At 46.3% G+C, this 15,522-nt stretch overlaps 1 protein-coding gene across 1 annotated transcript; it reads left to right on the top strand.

The window, feature by feature from the left end:
* The first annotated feature begins 7,850 nt into the window (after positions 1–7,850).
* On the top strand, positions 7,851–12,895 carry ZCCHC9 (zinc finger CCHC-type containing 9). Its single transcript, XM_084278753.1, has 5 exons — positions 7,851–8,209; positions 9,063–9,213; positions 9,483–9,575; positions 10,541–10,609; positions 12,626–12,895. Exons 1-5 carry the CDS (start codon positions 7,856–7,858, stop codon positions 12,739–12,741), a joined length of 783 nt encoding a protein of 260 aa, XP_084134879.1. The 5' UTR covers positions 7,851–7,855; the 3' UTR covers positions 12,742–12,895.
* Positions 12,896–15,522: the final 2,627 nt, after the last annotated feature.

The raw sequence follows: 15,522 nt of genomic DNA, 5'->3' as shown, positions 1-15,522 counted from the left end.
GGCCCTCAGAAAGATACAGACACTTTGACCTGTGCACTATCCAGATGTTAGCATCAATGAGACATCTTTCAAGGCAGGCACAGAATGAAGAGGAAAAACAGTGGATGAGCAACACAGACTGAAAAAAACAGAAGAAAAGAGCCAAGGAAAACAAAATTTATGTAATTCTCAGCTAGTCTGGTGCATAATTCCATAAATTTTGAGATGACATCAGCCAAATTCCTTGTGCCAATCCCAAACTGGGTTTGGAGCTGTGTTGAAGAACATGTTCACTGTCATGTTAACCCACACAGTGAATGACCCTGAGAAGAGCTGGCTGTTGTAACAAGCCAATGGCTGAGGCACTGTCAATAAAATGAAAGGTCAAGGGGCAGCTCAAGTGTAAAAGTCAAGCCAGGAGTAGGGTCAGAAGCTGGATCATAGTGAAGGAGGCAGGAAACCCGAGCCCAGGGCATGGAGTGGCAGGTATGGGGCTGCCTCTGGAAGAGGCAAGGGATGCTTCAGGTCAGCGGATCCAAAGAAGGGGAAACACATACATGTACCTTCACAAACAGGGCTAAAACTTTCCTGTACTTGGAAACTGGGCTCCTACAACACATGCAAAACTAATTTCCAAGTATTAGCATAGAGGTTTCATGGGCCTGAACAAGCCACTGAGCAAACACATAATGCCCGGAGCTCTTCAGTATTCTGGTAAGTTGTAAGGTCTGTCCATCTGTCAAGGGCTGAATGTGAGCTGTCAGTACAGAAAAAACATGCAAAGACAGTGGAGCATTTAAAAACGGGATGAGGTTCAACAAGGCAGAGTCCTGCACATGGGACATAACAACCTGGTGCAGAACTACAGACTTAGGAGAGACTGGCTGGAGAGCTGTCAGGTAGAGAAGGACCTGGGGGTGTTGGGTTGAATATGAGCCAGCAGCGTGCCCAGGTGGCCGAGAAGAGCAACGGCATCCTGGCTTGTGTAAAAAATAGTGTGGCCAGTAAGTCTAGGGAGGTAATTGTGCCCCTGTACTCGGCATTGGTGAGGCCACACCTCGAGTACTGTGTCCAGTTCTGGGCTCCTCACCAGAACAAGGACATTGTGGTCCTGAAATGTGTCCAGAGAAGGGCAACCAGGCTGGAGGGAAAATCCTATAAGGAGCAGCTGAGAGAGCTGGGGCTGTTTAGCCTGGAGAAGAGGAAGCTGAGGGGAGACCTTACCACTGCCCACAACTACCTGAAAGGAGGTTGTAGAGAGCTGGGAGATGGTCTCTTCACCCAAGCGACAGATGGCAGAATGAGGGAGAATGGGCTCAGGTTGCACCAGGGCAGGTTCAGATTGGACATTAGGAAAAAGTTCTTCACTGAAAGGGTTATCAGGCACTGGAACAGGCTGCCAAGGGAGGGCGTTGAGTCACCATCCCTGGATGAACTTAAAAGATGGGCAGATTAGGTGTTCAAGGATATGGTTTAAGAGAGGACAAGAACAGTTGGACTTGATGATCTGAAAGGTCTTTTCCAACCTAGTGTGATTCTATGATATTTTCTCCCCCAAGACATAGAACATGTGCTATAACAGCATCAGAGTGACTGAAGACTGACTGACTGTGGTTATCTTTCAAGTTTGAATTACTCCATGCACCTGTGTTCACACAACTCAGAGAAGGAGCAGACAAAATGCATGCCTCGCTAGGAGTGTTCTCTGTAATGACTCTGGTAGCTGGACTACATGCACTGAACTGATTTATTTTCTGAAGCCTGATTTAAAAGCTTAAGACCCAACCCTGTAGCTATGACAGTTGTAATTGATCTCACTTGTGACACCTCACACCTAAAATGATTCACTCTCCTAACAAACACTGACTAGACAGACTTCAGAAGTGCATGAAACTGTCACTCTTACAAGAGCAACGTGCTCCTGAACACACCCAATACATCAAAACAGGCAATGGATTATAGGAGGAATGAATTACAACTAATATTTACACGCAGAATCACTTCACTAACAAGATCTGTCAGGATGTAATTTATGACCTGCCGAAATAATCTTTCTACTGTAAAGCCTCTTGCAGTTACTTTCAGCTTAAGGCTTCATTAAAAGAGGGAAGATGTGAAACAGTCGTTTGTTTTGCCTGCAAAGGTGCCTGAAGACATGGCACACAGAAGTGGACTATGGAAGTCCTACCATGTGAAGTCATCCAAGAGGGCACAAACGTAGTCACCTAGTGCCTAGCACATTGCTGTTGATTAACTCCACATTTTTAATTCCATTGGTATAAACTTTTTTAGAAGTCTGAGCTTACAATGAGAAAATACCAGTGTATTTCAATGTTAAGTTTATCAGTAAAGAAGAATAATAAACATATCTTGTCCGTTGAACCATTTTTCTGGGAACTCAGATGGATCCATTTCTAGAGAAAGGGGAAAAAGGCTTCATTACTGATGACAGTTAATAATTAGTTCAGTTTCTGCGTGTGTATTCTTGTTGAAATGAAGATGTTTTCTGTAAGTTTTCTTTCTATCAAAGTACCTCCCAGCTCTCATTCCAATTTGTAGCTCTGCCTTCTGAAGCTGGATTTCCTCTCAGGTACTGACAGTCATTTGGCAACAGGGGCATGAGCAGAATTATCCGGAAAACATACGCATCTCATGAACACCAGTGACAACCACAGCAAAAATAATATCTGTATTCTTTAAGTCTAAAATTGTCTGTGTGCCGACAAGACTGCCTAGCTAGCTAAATCTGTATCTGGAGATACTTACAGATATACATAAATACATATATAAGGAGGTGGGCTTCCCTTCTCTGAGATAAAACACCTTCCCAAACCCACACCATTTAAGAAAACTTCTGCTTACACTTTTAAACCATTGTTTCTTCTTTATTCTGTGAAATAGCAGCTTGTTTCAAAATAAAGCAAATACTGCAGAAGGAAGAGGCTGCTGCAGCCAATTATGCCAGTGGATTTGAGAGGATAAGCTATTCTTCATTTCTTCAACCTTTTACAACTTCAACCTCATGAATTAAAACTTACTCTGGGATATTGAGACACTAGCAAAAGTACAGTGCAATGTAAGTTTAAAGCCATATAGTTACTCCCTGTGTGTTTCTGGGAAAAAAAAAAATAGCAAAAATTATGTTCTCTTACCAGAAAATATCTCCTTATCAGAAGGCCATCACAACTAACAACTGGGAAAATTCTTCTGCTTCCATCATACTGCATGTGCAATAATCCCTCTTCACCTGAGCCACAGTTTCCAGATTTTCATTTGGATAGAGAAATGGTAAAGAGCAGTGTTCCTTTGCAGTGTGAAATAAAGTAGCTGAACACAGGCTAACCTTTAAAAGCATTTGGTTCATCCAGGTAGTTAAGTACCTGCCTAAATAGAAACCTTTAAACGTGTATCAATCCAGCAATGTGAGTTGATAGAGCAGTTATTAGATATCCCTAAAGAATTAAAGCCACATGCAACACAGCCTGACAGAAATAATACAGGGTGATGGTCAGCTGAGCAGGCTTACTGAGGGTGATGCAGCCTTTGTTGTAGCCATTGTAAAACATAAATAATTAAGATTAAATACAGTATATGTAACCATTTGATGCAGACAAGAAAGAAAAAAAAGGATTCACCTTACAGTCAATAAACCAAAGTAACCCCCTGTAGAGGAGCCCTCAGAATACTGCAGATATAAGAGAATTTAAGCAGAAACAGGCCTCACTTTTTCCTTCCCCCCCCCCCCCCCAGGATGAAATCAAAATTATAACCACCTGCAAAATGTCACCCTGACACTGGCAAGTAGTATTAACCATCCAAAGAACAAAAGCAAAGAAGACTGAACAAAGATACCATCAGTTCTATGAGTGTTTGAAGATCACCAGCTGGGGAAAAAGTCACTTGTCAAGCTTTGTAAACAACCTGATGCTGTGATGTGTTCAGTTTCGTGGTGGCATGTTGATCAAATGCCAGACTACAGGGGATGCCTTTACATTCCTTCTCCAACTTACTGCAGTCTTTCTTTGGGCCATCAAAAATGGACCTGCAACATCTGCTTTGTAAAGGAGCTGCAACACAGCTGTGAATCCTGGGGCTCACAGGCAGGTGTTTTTTCATGATTCATGTGACCTAAGAGGAGAACTCCCATAGGCATGGACAGAGGAATGCTGAGTCAGGCCATGAATGATGCTATCTGATAAAGAGTGAACAAAATGCACAACAACAACAAGGCAAAGCACCTTTGAGGGAGAGAGGATTTGTCTGGCTTTTATCGGGTTACTATCATCAAATGATTCAAGCTGTAACAGTCCAGGACATTTCACTCTGAGTTATCAAAAATGCTACAGAATCCAGATTTTCAATTCTGTTGTCTCAAATTTCCAAAGCATTTTATGTCTGCGATGGAACTACAAGAAAGACTCCTAAGATAGGCATTATTAGACTGTGCTGTTATGAGCACCATGCTGTGGACAGGCCACTTGGTGTCTCTTAGTAAAATATGAAAGCAAAGGCAACTAAATTTTACAATGATTTGGATTACTGCTGTCCTGTTCATCTTTCACCTGTTGCCAGTGTACAGCAGAGTTCCCAGCTGACTGGTGTCAAATTGGAACAAACCTCAATCAGTGCAAATTTAAACCAGTGTGGTCACCATCAAAGAAGTGGTATTTCTAAAGCAAATATCATCTTACTGATTTAGTGGGTGGGTATTGAACAGCCCTGTCCCATGTCTGCAAGCCATGCCAGGGGTCCCAAGGGCCACCCATCCTGCCTATACACACACACACAAAATTTCAGACTGTGGAAAACAAAGACAAAATGTTTAATTCTTCAGTAGAATAGAAAGCAAACAAAGCAAGTCCCTTTGGTCACTGGTCTTGCTTACACTGTTCTCCAGTTTTTCTCTACATCTGTTTCCATATCCACTGGCCACCTGGCTGTTGTGAGCTCAGTGAGGAGGAAAGAGGAAACTGCAGACAAACAGAACCCTGCACGGGAGTGAAAACAGCAGCCCAATCGCATGCTGCTGTCTCCACTTAGTGAAAATGAGCTGACAAACAGGCAGACATACATAGGTGGATTTAACAGCATGTGTGCATGTGTTTTCTTTTCACTCCACAAGTAAATCAATCCCCACACTCTACAGGGCATAAAATTAATCTGGCCACACATGCTACACATAGACTAGGAGGTGCCTCATCCTGGTTCTTAAAAACAATCAAAAAAAGGTGTTTAACAACCATTGAAGAACTTTCCAACACACCAATATGCAGCTACTCACAAAACACACCCCAGTGCATGCCTGCAATGTGTGTGGAGTGCAACACCTTCCTTCTGAGGACAGGCTGAGGGAGCTGGGCCTCTTTAGCTTGCAGGAGACTGAGGGGTGACCTTATTAATGTTTATGAGTATGTAAAGGGTGAGAGTCAGGAGGATGCAGCCAGGCTCTTCTGGGTGATGGCAGTGATAGGATGAAGGGCAACGGGTGCAAGCTGGAGCAGAGGAAGTTCCATGTGAACATGAAACTTTTTCACTGTGATGGTGACTGAGCCCTGGGACAGGCTGCCCAGAGAGGCTGTGACGTCTCCTTCTCTGCAGACATCCAAACCTGCCTGCATGTGTTCCTGTGTGATTCAGTCTGGGTGATCCTGCTCTGGCAAGGGGTTGGATTAGGTGATCTTTTGAGGTCCCCTCCAACTCCCTGACGTTCTGTGATTCTGTGTGTGATTCTGATGATTACAGCCATGGGATCCTTGATCACCTTCAACTTCCCTACCCTTGGGCCAGCGCTGCCTCTTTCTAGAAGCCTTTTCTGTCTGTATGAATCATCTCTGGCCACGATTTCTAATCCACAGGCTCGCTGGCAGCACACCGCAGGCACAACTGGGACCTCACACCAAGTTTGAGCTGTTAACTACGCTGGCAATTTAGTTTTAAAATGAAATCCCGATTCTCGCTGATTTCCTTGCTTATCAACAGTGGGGTTTAAATGGGGTTCATCGATTATTGTTACCTGCAGTGAGTGCAGGCTAATTAAACCCGTGCTCGTCCTTACCGGCGGTGACACGGTTACTTTGTGCACACCCCCCTCTAGCGGGCGCACAGCCCCGGACAGGGAGCAAGCCCCAGGGAGACACAAGCATTAAGGATAACTAACACGGAACGGTGCCCTGCTGCGCCCTTCTAACACCCGATTGCCAGGAAAGGTGATGGAAGATGCAGCGCAACGCCAAAAACAGGAGAAACAGGAGACTGAACGCAGGAAAAAAAAAAAAAAAAAACACCTTACTGGATTTACAAACTTGCATTTCATTGCTGAGCAGAGGCCTCTGCCAATTACAGTCCTGAGATTTACTTTGTGCACCTTAAGGGAGTGAATGGGTGAGAACAAAATGTGTCATGAATTATGCCTCACAAAGCTATGCTCCTTGAGAAAGCCCGCTGCAGGGCTTTCAGATGAAGGTCTGAAACAGCTTCGCTGCTGCAGGATGGAAGGAAGGAAGGTTTACTTGAGATAGTAGGGGGGAAGTTTTTTTACAGAGAGAGTGGTGAGGTACTGGAATAGGCTGCCCCATCCCTGGAGGTGTTCAAGGCCGGGTTGGATGGAGCCCTGGGCAACCTTGTGTAGATCCAGGGCTGGAGGTTGGTGGCCCTGCCTGTGGCAGGGGGGGTTGGAACTCTGTGCTCCTTGGGGTCCCTTCCAACCCAGACCAGTCTAAAAAAAGAAAAGAAAAAAAAAAGTACGGTCTGTTTCTGGAGCCCCAGTGTCACTCTGGGTCGAAGATAAACTCCAAACAAACAAGACTGGCTTTACTTATGTGAGCAGTTAAACCAGCCCACCTGTACCAGTCTCAGCTGCAAAAAGAGTCTGGTAGAAAACCGCGAGGAGCGTCAGTGTCAACGCTGCCAGAGCACAGCTGCACTCACGGAGGTGTCAGCAAAGGCCACGGCCCCAAGATCCCGGCCCTTCGGCAGCAGTGCCCCGGCGATTTCCCTTTCCCCGGCGGCTCCGCAGCCACCTCGCCGCGCACTGCGACCGGGGCACAGCGCGCCTCTCCACAGGGACACCCGACCTCGTCTGGCACCACCTGCGACGCCCGCTCCCCCGCCCCGAGCTGCTGGCAGCCGGGGCGCGCAAGGAGAGCGGCACCCGCACCCCCCACCGCAGCTCCTGCCGCCCCTCGCAAGCCCCTCTTCCCTGTTGAGAGGGATCGCGCTGCCCGGGCGCCTCGGCAAACCAGAGCCGCACGCAGGGGAGACCGGCGGCGGCACCGTCCAGCGAGGAGCGGGGTTGCCGAGGCTGCACAGGCGGCAGAGCCGCTCCCGGGCGGCGCCGCCAGAGGACTGTCCCGCGCCAGAGCGCTGCTCACGGCCGGGCCCGCCCGACAGCGGCACCGGCACCTCCGCCGCGCTGCCCTCGCCCCGCCTCACGGCACCGGCCGCCCCGGCGCTGCACGACGGCGGGAGACAGACCCCCAGCAGGTCCCGACAGCCGCCGGGGGAAGTGACGTTCCGCCTGCCCCCTCCCACCGGCGGCCGCGGCGCCGCCGCTGCTCCTCCTCTTCCGACGGGCGCAGGAAGCGGCGTGGGCGCTGTGCGACATCTTCTCTGCAGCCGCGCCGGGCTCGGGTGAGTGGTGGTTCCACGGCCGCTCCTCCGGCTGCTGGGGTGCCTCCGAGGACGGGCCGCGGGGTCCAGTGCAGCCGCCTCGGGAGGAGGGCGAGGGGCCGGGCGGTGCCGGGGTCGGCGGCGGCCGGGGAACGGTGCGTCGGGAAGGGGAGCGGGGCCGTGTCGGGCTCCGCGGGGGCGCGGCGGGGTGTGCGGGTCCCCGCGCTCACTTGTCCGCCTCTGCCCAGGAGCCGCCCGCGCCGTCGGCATGACCAGATGGGCTCGCCGGAGCGGCGGTCCCGGCGAGAAGGCGCTGGACGCGACCCCCTGGGAGGAGATGGTGACAGACTCCGCGGGGCGGGGCGGCCGCCCGGGCCCCCTCTCCCTGAAGAAGGGGCATGAGGAGAGGCAGAAGAAGAAGAAGAACAGGAAGAAGAAGGACTATCCGAACGAAGACGTGAACGGGTTCGCGGAGTACCTGAAGCAGAGCTCCGGGCATGGCGAGGCGGCCGGGGCCGCGGGCAGCTCCGACTTGCTGAGGGAGGTGGCGGTAGCTTTGAAGAAGGACAAACGGCGGGAGGACAGGAGGCTGAAGAGGCAAGAAAGGAAGAAAAACGCCATGGTGGGTGTTGTCTGGAGCCGTGAGCGTTTGTCTGCCCGGGGCAGGGTGTTAAAATCCTGGGGGGAATCTTCGTGTGGGAAATGCAGAGTCCTTGTGCTCTCTGGATCCTGCCAGCAGGTGGTTTGGTGGGAGCACCACGTCTGCCGGGGGCATTGCCTGTGCATTCCGAGTTAACAAAGTGGTCTTAAGTATTTCATCTTATAAACAGACTACAACTTTCAGCTTAGTTCTTAGCCCTTAGCACGGCTCTTCTAGTTGGTCGCTGTTATTGCTACCCCTTGATGAATTCCCAACCTTGATGAAACTAATTCAGCGCCCCTCTGTATGCAATTAACCAGTACAATATTCCTGCTGTTTTGGAGCCTCTTCTCTGCAGTGTCTCCTGCTTGAGAACCAGAGAGAAATCACCAGGAGACTCTGAGCAGACTGAGTAAAAGCAGTCACCTCAGCAGAAACCTCAGCAGGCAGCATGAAGCAGGGTGTAGTAAAGTCAGCTGGATGTAATCTGGGAACGTAGTAAAAGGGGTCTGCTGGGTTAATATGAGATATCTGAAGTTCTTCACGAGTAAATTGTAGGGCTGGTGCAACTTGCCTGTGTTTACTGTAATACTTACTGCAATAATAAGTAAAGAGCCTGGGGATCTGTGCTATAGTCAGGAGGACATACCATCATTCAGCACACTCGGTTGTCAGTGAACAGAGACAACGTATCTGATAGTACCTTCAAGGTTTCATCAGAGAGTTGAAAGTAAAGTCTGCTGTCTATAGGTGATAATCAGATGGCAGGAGTGCTGTGTTTTGTTGGGTGAACTGTCTGTGAAGATGCATATAACTTAACTTTTTATTTTCAAAGGTGTGTTTCCACTGTAGAGAGCCTGGCCATGGTGTTGCTGACTGTCCTGCTGTACTTGAAAGTGAAGAGATGGGTACAGGAATCTGCTACCGATGCGGATCCACAGAACACGACATCAGTAAATGCAGAGCAAAAGTAGATCCATCACTTGGTATGTCTGAGGAATGCCTGTTTTTGAGGTGTTTTGGTGATTTGTTTGAGCTAACTACTGAAACACGAGCTTTGTGAACCATTTGGAGGAGACAGGCTAATACATTTAAAGGAATACAGTATTATAACAATGAACCTAACAGTGTGAGAGACAATACAGTGTTTGCAGTGTAATAGTGCAGTAAAATATTGTCAGTACAGTGTGTTCATAGTTGTCTGTGACTTCACAACACTTTTTACTTGGATCATAAACTGCATGGGATTTTGCAGGGCCGTTTCCATATGCAAAATGTTTTATCTGTGGTGAGATGGGACATCTGTCAAGATCATGTCCAGATAATCCCAAAGGATTGTATGCTGAAGGTGAGTGTGCTAATTTGCTAAAACAAAACCTCATTTTCCATACCTGCCTGATGCAAACAAAGTAGCATTGTGAGTGAGTGAAGATCCAACTGAAAGGGATTTCTGAGTATCTTTTCCTCATGGTACAAGCAGATTAACGCTGGGAAATTCATTGCCAATATTGGTTATCTGGGGATTTCTATTTTAATTGTAAATTTAGTGTTAATGAGATGCAGAATATCAGAACTTGCTTGTGCTTGCAAATTCAAGAGGTGCACAGAAAAAATCCTAATAGGCTGTATGTATGTATTCAGCCTGTGATTTAATGTACATACACCAAAGCGTGGGGTAAAGACGTGCTCTTATATGACCCAAAACAAGGGCTCTCACTAGAGAGGGGATGTCTGCAGTTTTAGTGATTTCGATGAGAAATGTGATCTTAGTTGGAAGATTTCACACAGGTTCTGCCCTGTCTCCCAGTACAAACTTGAGGTCTGGCACTCACAACAGGGTTATCTTGCAGCACAGTTAAATTGGAAGAAAAGCCATTTTACTGGATCACCTGCCTCTCCAGAGCTTCTATTAATTTCAGAAGCTCCTTTGAGTATGAATTTCAGCAGAACTCAGCTTATTGGATCCTCTCCTTCTGATAAGTCAGAAATACTTGGTCTGCAGTGACTGGAATTTGTAGTATGTGATGCTTTGCAGAGCAGTGTGAGCACAAACAGCTGTGTCTGCCAGAAGCCTGCTCCGTTTGCAGGCTTCCACAGCTGGCTTCACACCTGCTCCACGATGGGGTATGATTGTGCCTGGGAATGCAGACCTGTCCACAGGGACACTTCTTTATCTTATCTAAAGGCTGTCACTGCAGAAAACTAGAACAGGATTTCTCAATGTGTGTAGAAGAGCCAAGCAGCGTGGGGGGGTTGTTTTGTGTTCAGTGTGGGGGGTTTTCTGAGGTGAGTGACAACTTTCTCTCTTAACAGGTGGCGGCTGCAGACTTTGTGGCTCTGTGGAGCACTTCAGAAAAGACTGCCCAGAGAAACAGAACGCAGGTGAGACGAAGGGCAGCATACAGACTGGAGCTGGAGAGCACAGCCGAGTGATGCTGGGTGCAGGGTGGGGCTACTGGCAGGTTTTAAAAGCTCTGTGTGCAGGCAGGTGTTCAGGACAGGAGAGAAGGAGGATACAGAAGATCCAAGCAGATGGGTTCACCAGCTCATAAGCGGCTTGCTTTTGTGTTATACATGTGGTGGAAAATTTACATTGTGTACAAAAATGTATGCTAGGGAAGACAGAAGCATCAAGCAGATGTGAAGAATGCTTCTGTTACCAAAATGGTGACGCATTTCTGTGTCTTTCTACTTTCTTTGTGTGACTTACAGAACTTTTTTGTCTTAAGTTCCATAAAAAGGAGTAAATGATTATGTAAGTAATACTTATGGAGGCAGTGGAGGCCCATACTTCAGTAGCCCTTTTCAGCATCTGATCTGTTGTGATAATGTTGCATCAGAGACCGTATGGGACATTCCAGAAGTATGCTGCTTTGCTAGTTCACAGCCAGTGAGGTTGAGTCTTAACTGGTCTGACAGATGTTTCTGATACAGAATACCTCTGCAGCATATCCCCAAACTCATGGGCCGTAGCAGATGTTGGGCAGTGCCCACTCAGGTGACTGCTGAGTTGAAAGCCTGTCATGTAGCCCTCACTGGAATTCTGTGTGCCACACTTACAGTGAATTAGCTTTGTATTTAACGCATTCTATACCTTGAAAACCTGCACAGATGCAGTGGGAAGAAGGAAACATTTGTAGGCAATAGTTTTGCTCGAAGCTGGGCCAGCTGTTACCAGGGAACAGGAGTCATTAGTTGTTAGTGCCGTCCAACGAAAGGAGGGGGATCTTGAATGGGAAGAGGCAGGAAAGCACCCGGTAGGAGCTGGTGCCTGTGCATGGGAGGGTGCAGGCGCTGGGCTCGCTTTGTCCCACGTCTGCACTGCAAAACACAGGACACGGCTGTGAGCCAGAGGCTGGTGTTCAGAGCCCTTTCCCAAACATCAGAGTGCACGTGACAGAGTGGGAACTCACAAATGCCAATTTGTAAAGTCACTCTCTTTGTGCAGACAAGCTTAAAAACCAAAAAGGCAAGTCTTTCTGCTCTGACAGTAGGACTCTAAATTATAAGTGAAGCAGAACTGGGATTTTTCTCATCCTTTTTTTGAGACGTGTAATGTCCATAATGAAGACTGATGGCTGCTGCTTAATTTCCCAAGGGACATCTTAGTCCTTACACTGAGGTTTCAAAGCTGGTATTGCTAGTTAAAAATAGTTGAATTAATTGCAACAGTGAAACCTTTGGCAAGAGTTGTAACATCCTTTGAAATCGGTTTGTGTGATGCAGAATTGTTCTAGGTAGACTAGGGGAAGATAGTTGGCAAAGAAGTTCAGGCACTACAGTTTATCATTTCTTTGGGTGGAATTATTTGGCTTGCTTTAATGTACAGAAGTTAATCCAAGTCAACATCAATTTATCCGTGAGATAATATTGGTATGATTTGATTTGTTGCTCTCAGAATTAGATTGTATTTCTTTTCTAAATTACAGGTTGGTCAGATAGATTTTCTCTAGGAAAGGGGTGTTCATTTTTTTTAATAGTATTTAAACAACAAAAAGATGATGTTGATTATATGCAGGGCTGTGGATTGAGAAATGTAATTTTTTTTCTCTGTTGTGCTTCTTCAGAATATGTCAAGCAAAAGCTAAACTTGAAATCTTCATCGTAAGGTGCACTAGGATTTAGAAGAGATGTAAGGCATTGTCTGCATGCTCTTTGAGTGTTTTCTTTGCACAGTCAAATGGGAAAAGAATAATGATTTCTGAACATTGACAGTCTGTGGCTAAAGAAAGGGAGTTTACGAAGGGCAATTTAAAAAAAAAGAAAAAGGAGAGCTGACTTCAGAACTAGAACTAAACAGACAGAATCAATGACAGCCCTTTGCAGGCCAGATGCTTCCTCAGATGGTACAACGGTCAGGCTTTGCCTCCCTGTGATCTCTTGTCTCTCACCCTACAGGTCAGGTTACGGTTGGGCGATGGGCCAGCGGAATGAGCGCAGATTACGAAGAAATCACGGAAACACCAACGCTGGAGAAACCAAAAGTGAAAGTACCCAAAGTTGTCTCTTTTTGAAAGTCCTGTTGCTCCAAGCCAGAGAGAGCCCACACTGCTTCACTCCGGCCTAGTGGCTACTCAGCACGCGGTTGCCGGTTCCAGGAGATCAGGCAGACTGCTGCAGCTACGTTCTCCTTTTTGTCCCCACTGTTTTTCTAGCCTGTCTCTCAGACTCACCTAATTTACTGAAAAGCTGCATGTGGGTGTTTTTATTTTTATGTATCTCTGCTGAAATACAACTTTCTCCCAGATTTACTTTCCCTCTCACTGCCAGCCCTCTGAAGAGGGAACTTGGCTGCTGCTCCTGATGGGGCTCTGGCTGCAGTAACCAGTCAGGGTATGTGCATTTTATCCCGGGATTTTGCTGGATTTCGGTGGTCAGTACTGTCATCAGACTGGAGTGCTGCTTTTACCTATTGGAGAGGAACACAATCACGCTGATCTTGCTAAGGGTATTTCTCTGTAAGGGATTCAGGGATTGTGGGGTGGGGTTTTTTTGAAGAATCCTATTGGGTTCTGGTTCTGTTTTGCCTTCTCCTTTTAGAAGTAATGATTTCTGATTCTGTATGTGCCAGGTTGAGCAGTCAGGTAAACCCTGCAGCCCTCAGAGTTTGAGGGTGCAATTACTCTGTTAAATATGTACATGCATTAACCTGATTGTTTATGCATGTTGGATTGTTTGAGCATTTGCTCAAATAGAGCGAATAACAGAAACAGAATTATGCCTTTCCTCTGATACCCATGGTGAAATACACCTGAAAACAGCTGGAGAGCAGGTGAGCAGTTTGCTTGCTTGCTTTTTTCAAGAAAAGTGCTCAAAAGTCCTCAGTGTTTCTACGCCTTTGTGGCTTGGGAATAAACTTTGTATTACACATACCTGCTTAATGGCAGATTTATTTAACTTGGAGACTGCAGGCTGAAAAACTGCAGCATCAGAAAAACTGAACATGTAAAAAACATCACAAAACCAACTCAAAAAAAAAGAAGTTCAGCCCATGCAGCTGGTAGTGGTAGACTTTCACCTGAGTCTGACCCTCTCACTTGTGAGGAGCAGGGAAGCCCCCCATCTCTGGAGAAGTGCACTTCAAGCTCAGCTCACATGTGGTACCTGCTGTCTCAATACGTTGTTCTGGGCAGTGTGGGTAGGTGGTGTGCTGGGTGTCTGTGCAGCGCCCCATGGGCACCAGTGACATCAGGCTTCTCAGTCCTCTGCTACTGCTGTTGTTGGATAAATATGGTACTTCGGTATCCCAAAAATACTAAGTGTGCCTTCTAGAAACTTCAGTTTGCATTATAAAGTAATAACAAGCTTTGAGGGGAAGCTACACAGTGGCAAAGCTATTGCTTCTGAAGAACTAATTTATCCTTTGAGTAAAAGCGTCCTAAACATCGCCTTGGTGAGAACACAGATGGAACACCAGATCGCAAACTTGAGCTTGGAACTGAGTTTTGAGGTGCTTATGACCAGCTGATGAAACTGTGACATTGGAACGTACTTTTCTTACAGCAGAAAACAAATACAGGAATTTAATTGTGTAGGTATATTTTATATTTATACATGTTAATTATTTTTAATAAAATGCTGCTAAAGAATACAGTTGTTAGAGCTCTTATTTTAGGTTTCCTGGTTCTGCTCTGAAATAAAGGTATGTAATTGGAGTAATAAAGGTCTTATATATTCAATTTATAATAATCAGAGCACACATTTTTGGAAGAGGAGTGGATGTGGATGAAATCAAGGATTAACTATGGAGTCTTGATTAACTATTGGATTAAAGCACCAAGCAGTATCACTTCAACATGGACACGTCTGATGCCTCAGAAAGCCAGAATCACACCTCAGTAGCCTTGGTGACTATTCAGCAGGTATCCTTTATTGCAGTGCCAGGCACACAGGGGATCGCTCCTCCAAATGTGTGCGCCCATTAAAGCCAAATTTCTCATATTTGTACAGATTAACTATACATATTCATTGTAATTTCTAAGAAAAGGCAGGGTTATGCAAATTATTTCCAGAAAATCATTTACATTAACTTCTCCCAGACAGAGCATGCTCAGTGACACTCAGGGTGTCTTCCGGTGGTCATCAGGGGTCGTCCTTGCTCTCAGCGCATGCTCTTTACCATTCTTATCCATGGTTGTCTGAGCTCAAAAACACATTCCTTTTTGCTGAAAACAAGATATGCTCTGTCTCCCAATTGATCATCAGTCTCAACACCCATGCCTCCCCTATCTTCTGCCCTCTCTGGCTTCAAGGCTGCTACCCTATTGTTATGGCTAAGTTTTGCAGCTGCTTTTGCAAAACAGCTCAAGTGATTACAGCCAGATTCTGCTAAAATCAAAACTAACCTGTTCCTAAAAACACACAAATTCTTACTTCAAGGCTGTTAATATTGCATCGTTACAGTTAAGTTTTGCAGCTGCTTTCACAAGCAGCTTACACAGTTACAGCTTTCTCTTAAACTATTCTTAAAACCAGGAAAACTCCTACCTCAAAGTCATATTGTCTCCTAAGCTATACCTACATCAATCCACTCAGTGTGATAACATTTCATTGCATCATATTACAGTAGGCAGGTATCCCAACTTCAAAAAGTGTTTTCCCTTCTATTATGTGTGTTTATTGTTTAAAAAGCACCTCTTTGCATAATTTGCTGTCTTTAACAACTACTTTGATGTCGTAACCTGTTCGTTTACCTATGGGAACTCGGAGCTGTGCACCCTGACTTGTCCAGTGGCATGGCTATTTCCTGGGAACGGGGTTGTCCAAGGCAGTGTAGTCAGTGCCTGAGGTGCCAG

Source organism: Gallinula chloropus, assembly GCF_964237585.1.
Source record: "Gallinula chloropus genome assembly, chromosome: Z".
Lineage (NCBI taxonomy): Eukaryota > Metazoa > Chordata > Aves > Gruiformes > Rallidae > Gallinula > Gallinula chloropus.
This window is presented reverse-complemented; position numbering and strand designations above follow the sequence as displayed.

Coding starts and splice junctions, on each gene's coding strand:
- ZCCHC9 (XM_084278753.1), top strand. CDS start 7,856: ATGACCAGATGGGCTCGCCGGAGCGGCGGTCCCGGCGAGAAGGCGCTG. Junction 8,210..9,062: donor AAAGGAAGAAAAACGCCATG/GTGGGTGTTGTC, acceptor TTATTTTCAAAG/GTGTGTTTCCACTGTAGAGA. Junction 9,214..9,482: donor AAAAGTAGATCCATCACTTG/GTATGTCTGAGG, acceptor GGGATTTTGCAG/GGCCGTTTCCATATGCAAAA.